At 44.1% G+C, this 17,784-nt stretch overlaps 1 protein-coding gene across 1 annotated transcript in view; it reads left to right on the forward strand.

Annotated features, from left to right (window-relative positions):
• The first annotated feature begins 2,413 nt into the window (after window positions 1–2,413).
• LOC128301683 (uncharacterized) overlaps window positions 2,414–17,784 on the forward strand; it is a 34,746-nt gene continuing 19,375 nt past the window's right edge. Inside the window, exons 1-6 of the mRNA XM_053038273.1 lie at window positions 2,414–3,448; window positions 6,051–6,200; window positions 7,372–7,611; window positions 12,079–13,132; window positions 15,128–15,356; window positions 15,532–15,628. Coding sequence (XP_052894233.1) covers window positions 2,414–3,448; window positions 6,051–6,200; window positions 7,372–7,611; window positions 12,079–13,132; window positions 15,128–15,356; window positions 15,532–15,628 — 2,805 coding nt within the window. The remainder of the gene's footprint in view (window positions 3,449–6,050; window positions 6,201–7,371; window positions 7,612–12,078; window positions 13,133–15,127; window positions 15,357–15,531; window positions 15,629–17,784) is intronic.

Genomic DNA, 17,784 nt, shown 5'->3' on the forward strand with positions numbered 1-17,784 from the left:
CATTACAGGGTTCGTCTATTTCTGCTCTACCAGCGGGAGATTTCCGGTTTGATTGATCATATGCATTTTTATTCTACGCATTATTGAAATCATTAAAGTGTATGAAATCATTAAAGCGTTCCATTGAAAAAACGAAACATCATTAGCAACATAAATAAATCACAATCACTATACATATCAATTACATCTCACGGCATCCAAACGAACCCCATTAGTTATGGGGACTTTTGATGAGCCGGAGCGAAACCGATTTATGGCCATGTAGCACGAAAGCAATTACAGCAAATATGATTGGGATATACTTCTTTCTCTCCCTCCCATGGGCAGGAAATCAGTAAGCCTCATTTAACAGCAACGTATCTGCTATTTTACAATTAACCAACGGGAACGAATTCAGTCTACCTTTCAAAACAAGCCCTTACCACCTGGTGTCACCACCGCCAATGCACACAAAAGCCCTTCCATATCGTGTCTACGATTGTTTTACAAGCTTAATGAACATAACAACCACAAGTTATCGGGAGAAATGTGTGGTACAAACATGATAGTATCTGTGTAATAATTGTCAACAGAGGAGATTATTATGCAATCAAAGAAACAGTTCCATATTTCGATTTAATAAAAGAGTTTCGTATGATTGTTTGAACAATTCAACCAACCGTGGTCAATAATTCCCTGAAAATACTTCATTTGACGTTGTTACACACGCCTCATAACATAAAATGCTCCATTTAACATGGAATATTATTTAATTGTCCTTTAGTATATTTAAATATGTTATGTGTTGGTTGGAAAAACTGTTCAACAATTGCCAAAATAGCATTTTTCATAGCTGGCAGCGTTCGTCGTATCAATTTCATGAGGTGATATATTTTTTGCAATATTGCTTGATCCATCGATTATGGTAGGCATAATCCAATGTATTGTTTCGTGGGCAAACACACGGTCCAAAGTAAATATATTAACACGCTTCGTGCTGAGCAAACTATTCCATACCCAAGACCAGCCCAGACCAGTCATCAATATTCAGACAAACACCATCAGCCACACATCACCAACACCAACATAAGATATTTGACCATTGCTTGCATAAATCTTCAACAAGTTTCCTTCTTCTTGCATTAGAGGTTGCTCATGAATCCCGGCGACCCTGTGGGAAATCAATTGGAATGGAAGAAGTACCTCCCGTAACATGTCGACATTAGCTCAAGCGAAGCCTTTGCCTATGATACTGCTGACCAAAGTATGCGCCGTACAAACACTAAGCAATGAATGTTCAAACAGTAAAGCATCTTTTCGCAAGCGTCCTGGTACAAATAAGGAAAAACTTTTCTCAAGTCGATTGCACCAAAAGAATGGCAACAAAAATGGGCGAAGGAAAGCAACGCACGGGACTCTCCATGGCAACAGAAATAAGGGTTTCTGGCTACCTTTGACCGTCACTGGGAAGGATTGTGGTGAAACAGGGATGCCAAACCATTACCCCAAACGCCACACGAATGATCTTTGGCTGAAAGGATAATTGAAGTAATGTTGCAGAACCATAAGGGAGGAAACTTCTGGAATAAAGCGGCGAATGAAAGGGAATTAGAGCAGAATATTCGATTGAAGCAAGGGACATTGTGGAACCGAATGTTGTATGAAATGATCGTAATGGGACACAAATGTTAGCCCGTATCTGAAGAACCACATCTTCATGAAGGTTTTCTTTCGTTGAGAGGAATATTTAAGAATGTAAAATATTCACAAGTCAATGCACATTGCTTAAGTCTGCCACTCTATCTGGGAACGGACTGATAAAGGTCCCCCCGGGTACTCCAGGGGACCTGTTTTTAACCTTTTCCTTGGCAACGGTAACACATCGCAATCCGATGCACCTGGAAGGTAATCCGTTCGTACGTCGCTAGCTTGTTTCACATTTTCCTTCCATTTCCACGATATACAACTGACCACCGGCAGGGTTTTCCATTGGTTTTGTGTTCCGTTTCTGTCGACCTTCGTGTTTGTGTTAGCCGTGAGCTTTACATTTTGCGAAGATTGGCTGCACAAAGATAGCGTTTATGTGCCCGGTGTTAGGTCACTCTTGTGGTTGCTGCCAATGCCTATGAGAAAAGATTTAAATATGATAACATTTACTTTGACATTCTTGTACATAACCTTCGTATACTTTCGATTCTTCAATAGGGATGCTCTTAGTATGTGCAGTGTGTTGGAAATTGTGTTCTACATCAATATCATGCGCTTGAAGTCACTCGAGTTATGATAGAAAGTAATCCAAGTCTTCGAATGGTGCTAAGCGTAAAACGATTGAACTGAAGTGTTGTACCAGCGGAAAGTTGGCAAACGGAATCACACACATCACATTGATCCACGTTCCTGCAGAACACCGGCCCAACCGGCGAGTCATCACAAAATGACCGATATTAATCGCACCAAACAGAGCTATCTGCACAAACACAACGGCAAGATCGATCCGCAATCAGTGCAATCCCCATCGGTGCTGCACTCTGCGGGATCGAACACTGCCGAACATGGTCGTGCGGCCAGCAATAGCGCTGGATCTAGCGCGGGCGGTTCGTTGAAACGCAACAATAGTCATCATCAGCGATTGAAAAAATCCAACACAAGCACTCTGGACCGAGGCTCTAATGGTCCTGTGGAGTACGGCGGTAACTTTAGTCATCATCAGCAGCAGCAGCAGCAACAACAGACCGGAACGACCTGTACGAGATCCGGCGCCGGTTCCGGTCTAGCCAAGAGCTGGTCGAAAACCTCCAGCAGTAGCACCTCCCAATCGACGTCCCACGGCCCAGCGGAACAAACGCCGCACACACACGAAACAGGCAGCAGTGGCCGACCTCCGGGGACAAATTTAGCACCCACCGTCAAAACGGAAGCCACGCTCAGTGACGATTTTAAGCGCTTCCACTCGCTCCGCAACAGCTACGGTGGCAAATCCAATTTAAATGTAAATAACACCGATCACATGATAAAATCGCAGGTCCTACTTCACCAGCAGAAGCTGCGCGAGTACTCTCGACAACTTCCCGCCCAGCAGCACCATGACAACGATAGCTACTCAACCTGCTCCTCGTCCCAGTCCGACTACCAGCATCCTCCGCAGCAACCACACCAGCAGCATCAGCCGAACCATCGCCACAAGCATCACACTCACTATCGTGTGCATCAGCATCAACACCATCAGCCGGCACAAGCCCACAATGTCCTACCGACGCAGTCCATCTACCCCATCTCTGCCACGGTGGCCGCAACAGCCACGTTGACGCGCGCCGGCGGTTTCGGTGGGGCCGGTGCCGGTGGAGGTTCGATATTGAAAAATGCCACCAGCAGCAACCATCAGGATCCGGCCGGGAGTCGGAACAGCCTCAAACGAGGACCGGGCGGATTGAGCACGCTGTCACTGTGCAGCTGTGACGCGGAAACGGAGGTAAGTGAGTCATTATTACAGGAATTTCCTTCTCTTTCCTTCTGTTCTGTCCCTCATTTCCCGTGCTCTGCTTTTGTCCATTCGTTAACCAACGTTAGAAGTTGCTGAGTTTGCATGGCTTGGGTTGGGAAATGACCGATATGGTTTGTTAATCATTGACGTTCGCTTTGATAACATCTTTTTAAATAGGACAGGAGCTTAAAGCTGGAGCTGATGCCCATGAGAGAGGCCACTATTTTTCTTGCATTCCACAAATAATGCATTGGACATATGAGAGCCCGTGATTTATGACATTTCTTTACAATAACTCACACTGAGTTGGACAAATCTTTAATGACTTGGCCAGGAAATAAATTTATTCTTCACTTTTCACATAATACTCGCAAGATCTTGGCACCGCGGCCACATTGAAACCATGTTCCATTAAGACGTTCCAACTAATCTCTTGTTTAATCTCTCACAATCCCATAAACACATCACGCTGCGTGGGATATAAAAATTAATGTGTCTCTGGACACCGAACAAAAAGTTCCCTGTCACAGAATCGTTTTCTAATCTTCTTAATCGTGGGAAGATTCCCTTCGTCGGACACGAAGCAATTTCACAGATTCTTCTATTTTGAGTCGATAATCGTTTCCATCGGGTCGATATCATTTATATAACAGATCGACCAGCGTCTTGACACTCCGACGTTGACCACCAACAAGACCGCCTCCAAACACGATGAATGGTGTTGTGGATACGATCGAGGGCAACGACGACGAAAGCCCCCAGACATTGAATCTGACCTGATGACTTCTTTTGCCGTCAGCAAACGTCAGGTCGATCGGTGGCGGTATGGGAGTTTGTAATTAATTTTCTTAATCACATTATCATCATACTTCCGCACAAGAAGTTCCCCAGGAAAGAAAGAATGAGAAGTTCCGGGCGAGGGCGAAATATTACGTCGATAATGCCCACCCAAAAGCTGTTGCGTGAGTCCGAGGCATGAAAAAGGGCCGTGGATGGAATGTTTGTATTTTTTGAGGGAAATATAGAAAAAGAGGGAAAAAGCAAATGGAATTGAAGCACAACCGCGAACGAAGTGCGATTTCAGGGCACCGGCGCCAGTGGCTGAGAAGTCTTCAAAGCCACGCTCTGTAGTGGGAGTGGAAATGGAATAAGCTAGATTAAACATTTCGACTTATCGTCTCGGATCCAAATTGAATACCCATCCTTCAACGTTCTGGAGGGGTGGAGTGTCGAGTGCCGTTATTGCTTCCTCAAGGACGTCGATTAGACCGATTCCTCACCATTCCCTTAGTGTGCTGGTGTGAAAAATGCCTAAAATAGACGCTGACCTTTAATGGCGGTTTTCGCAGGTCAAGTTGATGACACAGAAGAAGCTGTCAAAAGTGGCTTGACTGTTGGGAAATGCTCTGTGAGATGGATTCTTCCCCGGAGAATAAACATTCCCGTCTGAAAAGTTATTCTAGGAACATAAACATTTATCGGATGCAATTACTGTCTGGGTATTTCTCTTGTTGCTTTACGAAATTGTTCAAACAGTGGAGTTCATTTAATATTTAAAAACAATTTCCTCTTTCTCGAGAGTGCTATGAATGAAATATCGATTTCAGAAGAGTAACGTTAATATTTCTTCATGCGTATTTCACTGCAACCTTACTAAATTGGCAAAGCAAATTCGCGATTCAAACCTTCAATAAGACAGTGAAACGCGATCCGAAATAGACTACTCAAAAACTGTAATCAAACTCCATTTCGTTCTTCAATGCGGGTTGAATGCTTTAAAGACCAAAAGCATCACGACCATTACTTCTCAACTCAATGACTTCATTGCTCTCAAACTCGTCAGTCCATCTGCAATGGCCATCTACACTCTTCCATTTAGTGAACGCAAATTCGAATGCTTGTGGCTACTTGCTATCGCTTCCAAACCACACAGGATCATCTCTCAATGCTCGAAATCAAGCTCGCAATTACACAAATTGACCAATAACCATGCCTAATGGCACCATTCACATATCAAACACATATTTGCTGCCAGTGGCCCATCTCGACACAGGCTTTTGGACTGGACACACTCAACGAAACAGCCGATGGTGTTTCACTCTTCCCATCTAACACTCGATTCGAACAGGATGTGTGGACGTGTGAAAGTGTCACTAATACGGTTGCCTAATCTATCATTCCATGACTCTGGCCGGCATGTTCCTCCCAATTAGCTCTCGGTTTGGTGTGTTTGTGTGCCCGGACGTCAACCCAAAGTTTGGTCAACCTTCCTGTTTACCATCGATCTAAGAATCTAAGATTACTCTACACTCTTGATGGAGCCGGGGTAGATGCCCTCAAGTCCGAAATCGCCCCCCATTACATTATACCGAGTTGCTTCACATTACTCTGAACGTTTTATCTGGCCGATAGGGCTATTTCCAAACCAATTTTAGGATCTTCTCCGATTTCATACGCTTCTGTCTCTTTCCCATTTCACGCACTGCTCTTATTGGCCGCTCCCTTTTTTCACAACACATTATTCTTTTCTCGCCTGTGCCGTGTGCTCATGTCGTTCTGTTTCGATTTTCACCGAATCAAATATTTACAGATAATACCGAATCCATTAAGGCCATTATATCAGTACAGCCTGGACAGGAAAAATCCACGCCAGCACACCTACACGTGCGAGCAGAATGCACAGATTTTGCTGCGACTGGAAAAGGACCGTCAGAAGAAGTTTGGCTCCATGGGAAAATTGGTAAGTGTTCGTTCGTTTCGTTGCGTTTCATTTCGACTGTGATTTTATTTTCATCCGATTCTATTCGTGTGCGTCTAGTGTGGTCGTATTGATCACCAAGAATTGCGGCACGTTATCGACATCTTTTGCGTGCTTTTGACGCCTCGGTTCTTAAACGATATGCGTAAGTTCTTGGAACGTGAAAAGACTTTACGACCGCGGTGCCTAGGGCAATTTGTGGAAGCTTTGAAACGGGCCGTAAAATTGCTTACATTACGCTTACGCACCTGTCGCGAACGGTTCGACGTTCAACGAGATGAAAGCTCACTGAATATTCCTCCAGGCGTTTTGATGTACTGTACCAACACGTTTCATCTCCCATAACAACCCCAATGTACGCAAATCGAAGTGGATAATACCAGAACAATAGAATGCTTCCCTATGTCTTCCGGTATTGGATTCCAAGAACTCAAAACACCCTCCAAAACATCCCCACAGTATTAAAGTGACTGGAGAATTGCTTTGAATTCAACAGACCCAAGAGCTAAACGGCCCATTTTCAACTGTGTCGAGAGCATAAACGAAGGGTATCGAATTTCCACAATGCCAGAAACAATTAACTTTCTCCGTACCAGCTCCAGAACAACAAATGGCGATAGCACGAGTTGGCCGCTCTTCATCAACGATTTCTGAGGCATATTGACGACAAAAGGCTTGAGAAAACTAATTTGCTAATGAAAACTCAACCTTCGTGTCACGCGGCAAGCGCCACGAACTGGAGAATCCTCTCCTTTTGGAACTCTCCAACTCGACCGTTTAACTGAAACGGTTGGAGGCTGCATTTTGCATCATTTTCTGGACTGTTTCGAGTTCCATTAGCAGCGCCATCACCGTTACCGTTTCGTGGCTAAAATAAACAACCTTTCGCACGTTCGGAGTGGAGTCGCGTGCAATGCGTATCATTTTCGACATGACTCTCATGTGGGACTTTCCACGAAAACTCCACGCCAAAAGCCACGCTAATGCTGTTGTTTAATTTCTCCTCAACTCATCAACACCACGACCACAGCCGACGGCAACGAAAAAGGCAAACGGCTCCAAACCTCACAACTCCAACTGTCTTACATTGTGAAAATGGGGCAAATGGTACAATTAACCCATCCATTCCTGCTCTTGTTTACTTCCCTCTTAGCATCTGACCACATCAACCGGTGACTTGAGCCTAGCGACCACAGCGATGCAACGACACTCGAGCATAACGGGTGCATCCGTGCCGACCTCGTCCGTTTCAACTCCAACTCCCACGCCTCCTCCTCCGCTAGCTGCAACTGGACCCGGAAAAGTCACCGGAACTGCGTGCAAGGTAGCGGCCAACGTGCTTTCGTTTGACTGCCAGCATGGATCGTATCCTCGGGGTGATAATTATGCCGAGGTAAGCTTGCACGTCATCTACACACTACATCTTGGCTCGTTTGAAGCGTGTGTGGCTAAGGGTCAGGCCGACACACAAAAGTGTAATACGTCAGATTTGGAGCGATGGAAAGCTTTCATATATTTAACGATGATATTTTTGTAGCATTTCCAAGAGCCAACTCTGAGCTCCTTCTGGAAATCCGGTTTGCTATATCATCTAGCTCTGTATTGGCATTCGGAACATATCGTAACAGTTTAGGAACTGGATAAACTATGGAAATATTCCCCATTTTCCCATCGTTTATGTAAAAGGACTCTTTTTCTGCTTCCGGCAAAGGTGACAGCTGTCAAGCCCATTGGGAAAAGTAAAAACATAAACACATGACCCACACAGACATGACCTGCACAAGCTTTAACACCGAAGGGTCGTCCTAGTGCTGGTTCTAGTTCTTATCCTCTAAATCTAGACTCACATGTAACCAGACGGCGTAGGAGGAGTTATTTATCTCCTGCAAAGTAAAAATAGAAAGGAAAACAAAACTTTATCGCTTCGGGAAGCAAAACAGACCTGAAAAACGAAGCACTTTCCCTTTTTTTGGGCCATGCGATCCTCAAACCCGAACGTGATTCTCATCCACCGTGGCACGTCCTTCCCATGAGTGAATGTCGTCGATGGCTACTTCCGGTCATAAATTATTGGAAGCTTACCCAACCGACCGTTCGATTGCAATGCCCAAGCTCTCTATCCCGGTGAGCTCTATCCCGGCATGGACAAAATTTATTGACCATACCATTTTGCGGCCATGGTTTCGGAGTATTATTTATGGAATGTCCTTTCTCCATTGAAGAGCGAACGAGGATAGGAAATTGCAAATTCTTGTTTTGCTCCGCGTTCCACGAGCTAAGCAGGGAAGCAGGTTACAGATCGGGATTCCGAAACTAAGAAGCATTCAATTGAGAAAACGTACACAGGAGAGCCTTGGAGCAAGGTGTGAGGACTTTCGAAGTTTCCGAGATGAAGCGATGGGGAACTCCGTTTGCAAATTGGCACTCCATTTTCACGCCCCAGCTGGTCCGTAGCTGTTGCATCCCGATAGTATCGGTGAAATTGTTTCCAAACCAAAGACTCATCCCCAAATTCCCCGGAAGTGTATGGGACTTCCCAAAGGTTTCGTGGCATTTTGGGACAATCCAGATTTATTGATCAAGAAAGATATTCAGTTTTGGTGAATAGGTTTTACCTGCCCTGTCCTGGATTTGGTGGGCCGTGATAAATTATTTATTTCCCAAGCAAACAATTTGTTCGTTGGGATGAAATAAACATCCATCATCTGTGCATAATAGGTTCCGTTCGTGTTTTAATCCGTTGCATAAAGTTTTTCTTTTCAAACTAATATGTTTTTCAATAAAATGCTTCAACCATCACACCGCCAGTTCAATTCTCTTATGGACAATTTCATTCGGTCAACATCAACGCTTTGGGTTAAAATGAAAGTTTTTCTAATTTAGCCGACACAATTCCCAGTGCAACATATAAACTTTGTGCAATCAGGTCAAACATGCGCCACAAAGCATAGATTTGACTAGACTTAGATAAGGAATAGTGAAACGGGAACCGAGAGAGAAATAAAAAAAACTTTTGTTCGCTTTTTATGCAACGTTTTGCATTCCATTCATATCCGTGTGCATAATACCTCGCAGCCACGGTAGTCGCTTTGTCGCCGTTAATGGAATTTTTAATGTCTTTCGGCGATCTGTTTTTAAAGCCAAAGTTAAAAGCCAAATTCCTTTCCCATTTCTCCCTGTGCATATGTGTGTAGTTGCGGAATCGAAAGCAAGAATAGTATTCCATTTTTTATTACTTTCATATTCTGAGCTAAAATATCAGTAAAAGGCTTAAAGAAACGAATAAAAGTAAGTAATGTCCTTCGTTTAAAATTATTCAGTAAAAATGCTATATTATGCAATCTAAACAGTTAAAGCAAAGCATCGCGTACAGTGGCGAAGGGAATTTCTACGGAATTGAATTAACAATCAGAACTCACCGTTTTTCATTGGCCAGTTCAGTCGCCTAACACGTTACGCCCTCAAATGCATCAATTTCCCAGAAGAGTATCATGATGCAGATACTCTGATAACTATACGCTCTGCGAAGAACTAAAAACTGTGGAGTGAAGGGCCCTAGTTCCGGATCATAAAACAATAGTTTACCTCGTGCATGATGTGCAGTTTGATTCCAGGAAACCAGGAATTGTAAACTATTTCTCCTTATCAACACCCAATTCTGAGTAATCTCCGTTCATCCGGCTTGTTTAGAGCTATGTTATATGAAGTTGTTTCATGCCATTCCTTCCTCAAAAATTATGTTAGACCGATTCGCCGTCCCACACGATCTCCCAACCCCGTGCAATATTTGTTTCATGGGATTTTTATTGAATGCCATAAAATGCACTCCCACCAGACCAGACAAGACCACGACCAGGTCACGAAACAGCTCAACGTGAAACATAAAACAGGGCTTTTTCTTACACAACCAATCCGAGGGACGGAGAAACAACACAAACAAACAAAATTGTTACGGCTTTGCAATCACAATTTGTTACCCGGTGCACACTTTCGACCAAAAGTCTTGAAGTAAATAGTACGATTGATGTGAAAATGGAATTGAAGAAGGTGTAGGAAATAGAACGGCAGAGTTCTTCAATTTTATCGACGGGAATTATTACGAGCAGCTGTACTAAAATGTGTTTAGCATTGACCAGATGTACTCAAAACGTGACCTTAGAGAGCTGGGTGGTTGAAACACCAAGGACAAACACTGTGGTGCTCGAGGAAGCTTTAAACAAGAATAGATCGAAAGGTATATATTCCATTCGATTTCACTTTATTTTCATACAATCAAGGATTTGTTGAAAGTAACTAAACTCCTTTCTGTTTCCTAGCAGCATCCTATTTAGGCTGATAAAGAATGCGATTATTCTTGCACTTCATTAAGCTAATTGAACATTTTGTTTTAATAAGCTTTATGCAGCAGAGTTGTAAATAAAACTCCACTGTCGTACCGTTGCTCAACCTTTCTAAGCGTATTAATAACTACGGAAATGAAACTCAAAACAAAACCAGTGGAAAATTAATTCCAACCATAGACGTGCTGAAGCAACATGCTCTGGTGTTCGTAGACCTACTCAATTGATGATCTTTCACTGTCTTGTTTCTTCATTTTCTGAACCATATTTTAAGCTTTTTTTGTACAGCTCTCGTTTTTTGATGCTACATCATCCTTCCAACCAGAGATTCTCCATTTTTCTTCATCAGCAATCAGACACAATTTTAATCTTAAAACAAGACCAAACCGAACCGAAAGGAGTCAAAAAGCTGCAAGAAGATCTCTCGCGAATTTGAAAGCTTGTTAACTGGAGCCCTCAGAACAACGGAAGAATGTCAAAAAGCGAGGAAATTACAAAACAGGACAAAAAAGCACTAGGGACATGAAAAATGACGGCCTGCGACGGCAGCGTGTGTTTTGTGTTTGTGGGACTGGAACGGAAAAGGGAATCACGGGAAAGACAAAACATTACAAGAATTGGAGGGCAGCTCTTCTCCTGCAGATGGATAGACAGAGCAACACGACACGCGGCCTACTGTGGCCTCGCTGTACCATTTCATTTCCCTGTTCCGGAGGCATTTATTCTCTTCATTTCCATTATGGCCCAACGTCATAAATATCCGCTCCATCTGGCGTAGTCAGATCATTTCTCTGCGGTGCCATGCTGCAAAGTGCCGAGGTAGGACAACGCTCACAGCAGCAATACGGATCACTGTTGTTGTGCTTTTCCGGTCTGTTTTGTGGTTTTCCACGACCGGGACATTACCATTAGTTGCATCTCCGGTGTTTGGGAATCGTGGTCGAACTCGGAGGAGGATGCGATACAGATGCGTTAAATGTGCCAGAGCTATCCCAGTTTGTCATGCACGCTCGCGAACCCTGGACAGCTGCAGCTGAACACGCTGGGAAGCTGACGGTGGCAGGAGAGATCAGCAAGAAAAATGAGTTCCCTTCACGCTCGAAGCCATTTATTATGTGATTACGGAATTGTTCTATACTTTTTCTCGTCGAGGTGAATGCATACTCCATTTCGCTGCATCCTAAATGCATTTCCGTTGTTATTTGTGGCAAGATAAGAGCTCGAGAAATTACTCATTCCTTCAGCATTGATGATGATGCACGAAAAATACATCATCATCATGCTTAAAATAGTTGTTATGTGTAAAATTTTCTGACCACGACGCTCACACACGAACAACCAACCCATTGTAGAATCTCTAGACATTGTATGGAGGCAGGAATGATGCTCAAGCTAAATTCCAATCACTCTCTCCATCCAGCCTAACGTTCATTTGTGCAATCCAATATCAGTTATGCAAAGAATTTGTTGTGTTTGTTCAGCAACATCATCGTATCATCGTGCTTCCTTTTCGCTTGCAGGACGATTCGTACAGTGAAGATATGATACCGCCTCCGCCACCTCCACTGAATCGACGGCCATCCTACGGATACGGCTGTGTGGTGCAACCTGTTGCATCCGGACCGGAACCGACGCACCCGGACGCGCCGTCCAACCCAGCCAACATCAGCTTCGGACGTGAAGTAGACGGCCTGGTCGGAACCATGAATCAGCCGGATCTGTTCAACTTTGCCTCAAACACAAACGGTTCGTTGAGTGGCACGCTAAAGTCAACACTGAAATCCGCCGAATCGTCGACAAACGGTAAAACAACTTCCGGCTCATTGGGCATGCCTGTCGACGGCAAGTCGAAACTGAACGACCCGCTTCCGGTTATGATGGTGGACCTGATGAACGGTAACACGGCCGCCTCGCTTCCGAATGGAAATGATCCGGCCGGCACGAAGCCATATCCGCCTTACTACTTCGATGATAATTATCTCCATCACCACTACTACTACCAGAACGGCGAAGATCGGTACGGAGAGACCGGATCCGATGTGCCGCTGAAGGAAGCGATGGATGCGGGGCAGTTGTATCTCTACCACCAACATCATCACCATCCGGATGCGGTCACTGCCGGCTACATACCGAACTACGATGCACTTAACCTTCCTGCGAAGTACAATACGATCGGGCCGAACGGGGATTTGCCACTGTCGGGGCACTTCTCCGGACTGGGAGGCAAGTACCCGGTGGCGGGCGGTGGAGTGGGTCACCATGCCAGCTCCTGCAATATCAATCAGTACTCCGGCTCGACGAAAAGCAACCTCATTGCATCGCACAACCACCACTTCTCCAACTCGATCAGCAACTTCAACTTCAATCCCTCGCAGTACTTCGGCTCGGGGCTGGAGCCTGCCCCCGGCACCACCATCCTTCCCGGGGGCGTGATGGGTGGCGTAATGGGAGGTGGCGATGGTTTTCCCTCCTCCTGCAGCCTTAACGGAACGCCCAACAAACAACAGCCACACCCGTGGAAACACCGCCAATGTCCGAGTCGTGGTTCCAGCAGTACCGGGTCCGGATCATCGAGTAAGTATGTCAAGGCGCAGGAAGAAGGTTGTGGAAGACCTGTCCTGTGAGGTTAAATTAATGTAGCTTAGCACTGCATCAGCTGCAATGTGATTTCTCTCCAGATTTGGCATTTTCCAAATATAGCTGTAGAATTACATTTCTGGGAATTTGCTCCCAATCGAGTTGCTCGCGATTATCGAAAGATTGCTTTATTAAACTATTTCCAACCACGGCATGTATATTGCGGTTCCGGAGGTCTCTTGCTCCCACCGGAATGATTTGGAATTTGAGGTTAGACCATCATTAATATCTGGTAACCGTGGTCGCCTTAACGAACGATACGAAAACAACAACTTTGCGTTTGTATTTGCGTATAGTTAGGCTCGACTATTTGAGCAACTTTTTGCCGTGATTCACACCATCATGCTTTGGTGAGCCACTGGAGAATAACTATAATGGCTTTGCAATTCGAGGCGCTAAAGTAACCACAACACACACCGATAGGAGGATGTTGTTCTCCGGCACGGAGGACGGTGGCGTAAGTGAGGAAATTTAAATTTCTAATAAATTATTCATCATGCGGAACAAGGCAAACGGGCACTCGGAGCGTAGACATAACACAACATAACCTCATTCTCTTATTTGGACGGTGCAGGAAGTTGGATATTGTTCACTGGACTGAGCTGCTGTTGAAGGAACTTTTGGTGGCTGAGGGTGATGGAGCAGGAGTGATGTTTAACATTTATCTCCGTCCAAGAGTTTCCCCGAATACCAGAAAGTGGACCAAACGCAATCGTACCTAAGTACCTACGGCTAATGAATGTACCTCTGGGTCCAGCGTCGAGCACCCTTGGATTTGCTAAATCTGTTGCAGCCTAACCCGGGAATGGTTGAAAATGCTGTTCCTGAGAAGTCCATCTAACCTTTTTCCCATGTCCTAGCCGTCCTAGTTATCCCGAACCAAACAACCCTACAAAAACCACCCCAAAGAACTACGCTAAACGCTCGCTGTGAATTGGCAAAAAGTGTGTGTAAGATTAAGTAGAAGCAAGAGGGAGTGAATGTTGAAACGATCGTGGACGTCAAAAGGACGCAAATTAACATCGTTGCAATTTTGCCTTCCAACACAGTACCTCTTAACACAACTAAAACTCTCCCTCACTTGAAACTTTCCCAAGGACACACTTTGTGCAACAAATAAATGCTAATCAGCGCTGGTGGGAGAGCCAAGCTCCATCGCATCGGTGCCGGAACTAGCGATGACAGCACGACATGACCGTCGCACAGCATGGAACCAAGGTGAAATGGGGGTTGCATTTCAGCTTCCTTTAGTGGGTCTCCCAGCGCGTAATGGGCTACGGCTCGAGCTGGGAGCAAACGATAATTCTTTGCACAAACAAAAACATCGCATTTTAACAGAGTAAAGTGCTCCAGCTCCATCGTGCTGCTGGATTTTCCATTTTCTTATTGGCGACAGTAAAGAATTTCACTGCACACAAACATGACTAAAAGGGGATTAATTGCATTTCGTTAAGTGACAATGTATTTTAGCGCAAGTAAACAGCGAGTATCGTTCGGGAGCGTAAATTCCGCGTTCTTTCGCCTTTGGAAGGACGATAAGATATCATTAGACCGGGAATAGCAGAAGACCGGGCAAATAGAAGTGATACTGATGCAAACATTGCAATACAAGAGATTTACAAACATAAATTAGAGCCATAGCCTGCTTAATTAGGACTTAAGACATTGCATAATCAGCTGCTACATAAGCTCCCTTTAAGCTTGTGAACTACTTTATCGCAAGAAATGCTAGAAACATGAAGTTTTGATAGTGCATTTGATATATTATGGTTCACTTCAACCTGATGTTTGTATCATCAATCATATACCTACGAAGATCTTCCACTTTTTCTAATCCATCTTCATAAAAATGAACTTCCCCAAAACCCAAAAGGGAACGATAGTTGCGAAGGGATAGCAAAACTAATCAGACAACATTTGCTTCCTCTTTAGAATGGGACCTTCCTTCGAGACAGTGGCTTGCGGTGACCTCCATATTGTTGATTGCGGGAGCAGCCGGAGTAGCAGTCCCGCTCGCCCTGAAGGTATCCTCCGGTGCGCCCCTTGAGGAACGACTGCAGGTGGCTACCCAGCTGCTCGACACAGTGCCTTTAATCGATGGTCACAACGATCTGCCGTGGAACATACGAAAATTCCTACACAATCAGCTAAACGATTTTCGGTGAGTAAAACCTGCGCTTTATCGGGCACTTCTGCCAAAGCAACGAGTGTCACATTCCATTACCGTCACTGTGTCCAATTAGTAACTTTTTCAATTTAGTCTGACTTTCTGCCCAAACAAGTCAGCGGAAAGCTAACGGTCCCAAACTGTGGTTTTGCTTCCCATTTCCCAACAGGTTTGATGATGATCTCAAGACGATACTGCCCTGGTCGAAGAGTGCCTGGAGTCATACGGATTTGCAGCGGCTCAAGCGTGGTAGAATCTCAGCCCAGGTAAGGCGAACCACTGCTGGATGTTCCTGTTCTTCGCCATCTTCCGGGCTGCAGTACGATTTCTAACTCGTACATGCTCTCTTGGTTTTTCCTGATCAATTCCCATATCGTGCGCTCGTTTCTGATTTTTAATCAACCCTGCTTCTGCCATATGCCACCACCCACATCCTACGGGCCAAAAAACTTTTCATTCAATCAGCCCGAAACCGCAACTTTCTCGATGACCCTTCAAGCGGTTCAAGTGGAAAAAGGTACTCAAAACGCGATCCATCTCGATGGAGGAGTTTTTCTTTTCTTCTCTCCTCCATCGTCCATCGTTCGCTGCTTAACTTTTGTTACCATCTCTCCATCTTCATTGTTGCGCGGAATTCAGTAAACTTGCTGCTGCTGGTAAAACTGGAAAGCAAAACAAACTGCTGAAGCGGTGAAGCTGACGCTAGCATGGAACTCTTTACCGGTGTTGGAGAATGGAATGTTCTGTTCAATTTACCAACGTGTAGTTGCGGGATGTAGGAAAGCACACGGCCACGCACCAAAGCCAATCCAAACTTCCTTTCAGTTGGGTTACTTTCGCATTTGTCCTTCCGAAGTACCTTGGGTTGTAGTCGTTTGTTAGGTTTAGCGTAGTTGCAGTTCTTCCATTTGAATTCGTGTACTTTGTGGCATGGAACGATAAGCGGACTGGTTTGCCCTTGTCATGTCTACAATTACTATGGGAAATTTGTCGAAACAAGCATAGACACCTGTGTTCATTACACAACTATAAAATATCTATTTATGTTGGCATTTTATGTACTTCGAAGCACTTTGCCACTTTTATCAGTGAAATGAAATTCTTCATCTGTTCCCGCTTTATTAAAACCATTGTGATGCTACCGGTTTTTCAGCGTTTTCACCTAAAAGTAAACGGCCGGCAAGTAGTAAAACTGTGCTGTATCGCCACATCGGCGTGCAATCATGTGGGATATTTAGCAAATTATAGCTCATAAAAAAGCAAACATTTACGTGCCGCCGTTAAACGCATAGTAAAAAGCGCCTTTGATCGACTGATCGGGATCTGTTTTATTCGTTTTCGGCTATGCCCGCCGTATAGTCTCTAGTTAACGTTTTTAATGCTCCAACAAACAAATTCTCTGCCACCAAATTCATTACATTCAATATCATTCACGTTTATTATCTCCCTGACCAACGAACCAAATCGCTCCTTTGTTCAATACAGTCGCTTAATCATCTTCATTTTCTATTCTATTGAGCATTTGGAAAAAAGCATAATCGATCAAATCAAAACCTCTCGCCAAGTGTTCCATTCCGGGACCATCGTTTTCCCTGGTTCGTTTCTGAATCTCCAAATCAGAATCCATTCAAGCACTCATCAAATCTGGTTTATTCCAAAGGAATTCATCACCTGTACAGGTCCTGTACAGGTAGAGTTTGCAACCAAAGATCCGCCTGCAATGGGTTTTCTCGACATTTTCATGACCCCGCGGTCCCCGGTGCCCGAAATGGTTCGAAACCGTTCATCGCAGTACCTTTTGGGGAGGGTTATTAATAAATTTTAAGAGTCATTAAATTTTATATTGATTGCAACCGAGGCAGCACAGTTGCGTAGGAAAGTTTATACCAAGCGTGATAAGAAGAGAGAGAGAGAGAGGGAGAGAAACATTTACGGACCAAGATTTTCAATCATAGTGACGCTAGCGATGCGCCTATAAACGATGGTAATGGGGTTAGTAAAAGCTATTATTTATAATTGAAATAAGCACATAAAGACCCCTTTTATTCATTGCTCTAGTTAATGCTCCATTGAAAGTCTAATCAGTAAGATACAACCCTTGAATAATTAGAACATTTTTAATTTAGACATCACGACACAAAGACAAACAATTTTTTCTCTAAATCTAACTCTGTTTAATAGTTAATAATAACAATTTATATGATTAATTTATTTTTTTGTGAAAAACAGAAGCATTCTACCAGGGATTACCATGGAAACTGAAATATAAGCAACTTACTCTTACTTGTCTCAATTTGTTCAAACTGACTCAGATTAGATGCCATTCGTTTCAATTAAACTTATTCCGTGGGTGAAAAAAGCTTCCTGTAGCTTCCAGCGCAGTGAAGAAAAATGTTACAACTTTTAAAACCTTTTCCAACCT

This window comes from Anopheles moucheti, chromosome 3 (assembly GCF_943734755.1).
Source record: "Anopheles moucheti chromosome 3, idAnoMoucSN_F20_07, whole genome shotgun sequence".
In the NCBI taxonomy this organism is placed as follows: domain Eukaryota; kingdom Metazoa; phylum Arthropoda; class Insecta; order Diptera; family Culicidae; genus Anopheles; species Anopheles moucheti.